This window comes from Xyrauchen texanus, unplaced genomic scaffold (genome assembly GCF_025860055.1).
Source record: "Xyrauchen texanus isolate HMW12.3.18 unplaced genomic scaffold, RBS_HiC_50CHRs HiC_scaffold_178, whole genome shotgun sequence".
NCBI classification, from domain to species: domain Eukaryota; kingdom Metazoa; phylum Chordata; class Actinopteri; order Cypriniformes; family Catostomidae; genus Xyrauchen; species Xyrauchen texanus.
In genome coordinates, this window is record NW_026266146.1 from 2,501 (window position 1) to 5,234 (window position 2,734).

At 41.4% G+C, this 2,734-nt stretch overlaps 1 protein-coding gene across 1 annotated transcript; it reads left to right on the top strand.

Annotated features, from left to right (window-relative positions):
* The first annotated feature begins 281 nt into the window (after window positions 1-281).
* On the top strand, window positions 282-2,039 carry LOC127641801 (uncharacterized). Its single transcript, XM_052124655.1, has 3 exons — window positions 282-616; window positions 1,004-1,242; window positions 1,811-2,039. The coding sequence occupies exons 1-3, from the start codon at window positions 482-484 to the stop codon at window positions 2,037-2,039; spliced, it is 603 nt and encodes a 200-aa protein (XP_051980615.1). The 5' UTR covers window positions 282-481.
* Window positions 2,040-2,734: the final 695 nt, after the last annotated feature.

Here is a 2,734-nt window from a genome sequence, read left to right on the forward strand (position 1 = left end):
ACACTAACTTACACACTCAGTGTGTGAGTTTAGAGTTTATAAGTTTGTTCATTTGAGTTTAAGAGTTCATAAGTGTATGAATTTATGAGTTTATTAGTGTACAAGTTTGAGTTTAGAAACAAGAGGATTTTAACAAAATTAGTTTGAAGTTTAAATTAGTTTGAAGTTTGAATTTAGTTTAAAGTAGATAGATAGATAGATAAGTGTCATAGATAGATGAGTTTATTAGTTTAAATGAGTCTCAATGGCTCATATAGTATATAGAATGGCAGTTTGATTTACGCCCTGTCCCATTTCTCCCCCCTTAAAACTTCCACTTGGTTTTGAGTGCCCTCGAAAGTAAAGTCCCCTCAACGAGGGAAGTGGAGTTGAAGATCTTTCCCTATGAAATGGGACACCACTATATGCAAATTAGCGCGGCAAACCTCACTACGTCACGCGCAACGTCGACGTGTCTACTACTACTATTTTCATTCAGAAAATGCCGGTTCCAGCTGTTGTGTTGCCTGTTGTGTGGGCTGTGTTCGTGTATCTACGTCTGATGAATCAACAGAGAAGGCATGTGGAATATAGAAGACGCATTCGCCGTCTTCTTTGCCTTGAGGATTTATTTCAGGTATGTCCGATTTGTTTAAATATTTTGACGTTATATGTTTACGTTATCTCAGCTGTTGATGATTTAACGCTAGCCCAAATATAATTAACTTACCTGTTGTTTGTGTCGATAATAACACGACCGTACACATTCAGGCCGTATAGTTAAATCCAGGGGTGCGGGAAGTGGTTTTAGGTTGGGGGTGCTGATACAATAAAATGTATCATAGAAAAAAAAAATGTAATTCAACATAAACACTTTTTAAAAATGCCCACTTAAAGTGTTTATTACAAATAAAATAAATGCTAAAAATTTTATTGTTGTAAATGTCACCAATCTACACTGACTGTGGAATGTGTAATGCAAAACATGTTTTTATTAGGCTCTTTGTTGTTCATTGTTTTCCAGAGTGACCGTCCAGTGACATACTGCAGTTTGAATACTGTTGTGCCCATCCTACGCCTGTGGTTTAATGTGGAGTTAGAGATCAAACAGGACTTCAGGTTAAATAGGCAGGCCATGCATGCCCTGCAGCGCCTGATGCAGAGAGAGCAGGACCATGGATGGGGCACTGAATTTGAAGTCCTGATATACGTCTATTGGCTTGCCCATGGACTTTCCTATCGTGTGGTGTCGCTGAGTTTTCAGTGTGCCCAAATCCACTGTTCACAGAATTATTCACAAGGTGGCACAGTTCATTTGGGACAATCTACATAGAGCCATTGTCTTTCCGAAGCCTGCAGACCTGGACACTGTGGGTGATGGATTTGCCCAGTGCTCTGGACGCCTGGTCCTCAACAAAGCTGTAGGTGCTATTGATGGCTGTCACATAAGAATCAAGCCCCCATCAGTTCATCGCCTGGACTATTTAAATTACAAAGGGTTTTACTCCATAAACATGCAAGCCATCTGTGACTCTGCTGGAAAGTTCCTGGATATTTTTGTAGGCTATCCAGGTTCCATTACCACGACACACGCATTTTGAAAAACAGTAACTTTTATCTGGCCAGAAATTATCCACCCAATGGATACTTTATCCTGGGAGATGGCGGATATCCTTGTTTGGAGACACCAATCTGCCTCATCACTCCATATAGGGAACCTGTGAATGGCCCAGTGCAAAGGAAATTTAATTACCACCAATCAAGGGCACGTTCCATTGTAGAGAGGGCCTTTGGCATTATGAAGACTTCGTTGGAGGTCCACACTTTTCAGGGCCCTGGAGGTCAGTCCTACATTTGCACCCCAGGTCATAGCATCCTGTGCTTTCCTGCACAATGTTTGCATTGATAATGGAGATGTCCTGGAACCAGACAATGATGTGGCAGTGGACATCCTGGACCCAGAACCTCCCCTACAAGAAGCTCCTGAGGCACATGAAACACCAGGGAATGCCACAAGGGACAGACTTGCTGCCTTGATCAGCGCACAAGCCCCTCATTAGAAAATTCTGATGAAAATTGTAAATAGTTCAACTCTCTGAGTGTGTTTTTTAAATGCACATGTTCTTTTGGGCTGTTATTGTGTGGACATATGGTTCATTTTAACTTTAGTTCTATTAAATTTAATTATATTTTGAAAACATGTTTGTGATGGTTTCTTTTGTAATGATCTAGACATGCCAAAAAATATTGAACATTTTAATGACATCTTAACACAACATAACATAACTATTGTTGGGGCATTTTGTCCACAAGTTTTTCAAAGAGGGTTAAAAACCTCTCAGTTTGGGCCTCTGTTTCTTTGTGCCTTTCCTGCTCCTTAACAGATTCACCCTGAAGAAAATCCAGAATGAGATTATTTCCTCTCTTCCTCTTAGAGTAGCTCGGAGTAGCTGGAGTGGTGGGTGGACAAGTAGTAGCTGGAGTGTTGGGACAAGTGGTGGTTGGTGTAGTGGGACAAACTGGGGTGGTGGGATGAAGAGTAGATCCAGGCTCAGAGATGTCTTCCTCGATGGGTTCAGTGATCAGGTGCGACAATGGCCTGGGGGAATGGGAGGTTCAAGTATTGCAAGTATTGCACCAATTATAGGTTATTTTTGAAAATGTGATAGTTCCTACTAGGGCTGGTCCGAATACCATTTTTTGAGCTTCGAAGCTTCGGAAGTTTTAAATAAAGAAGCGGCGCGCCTCACGCGAG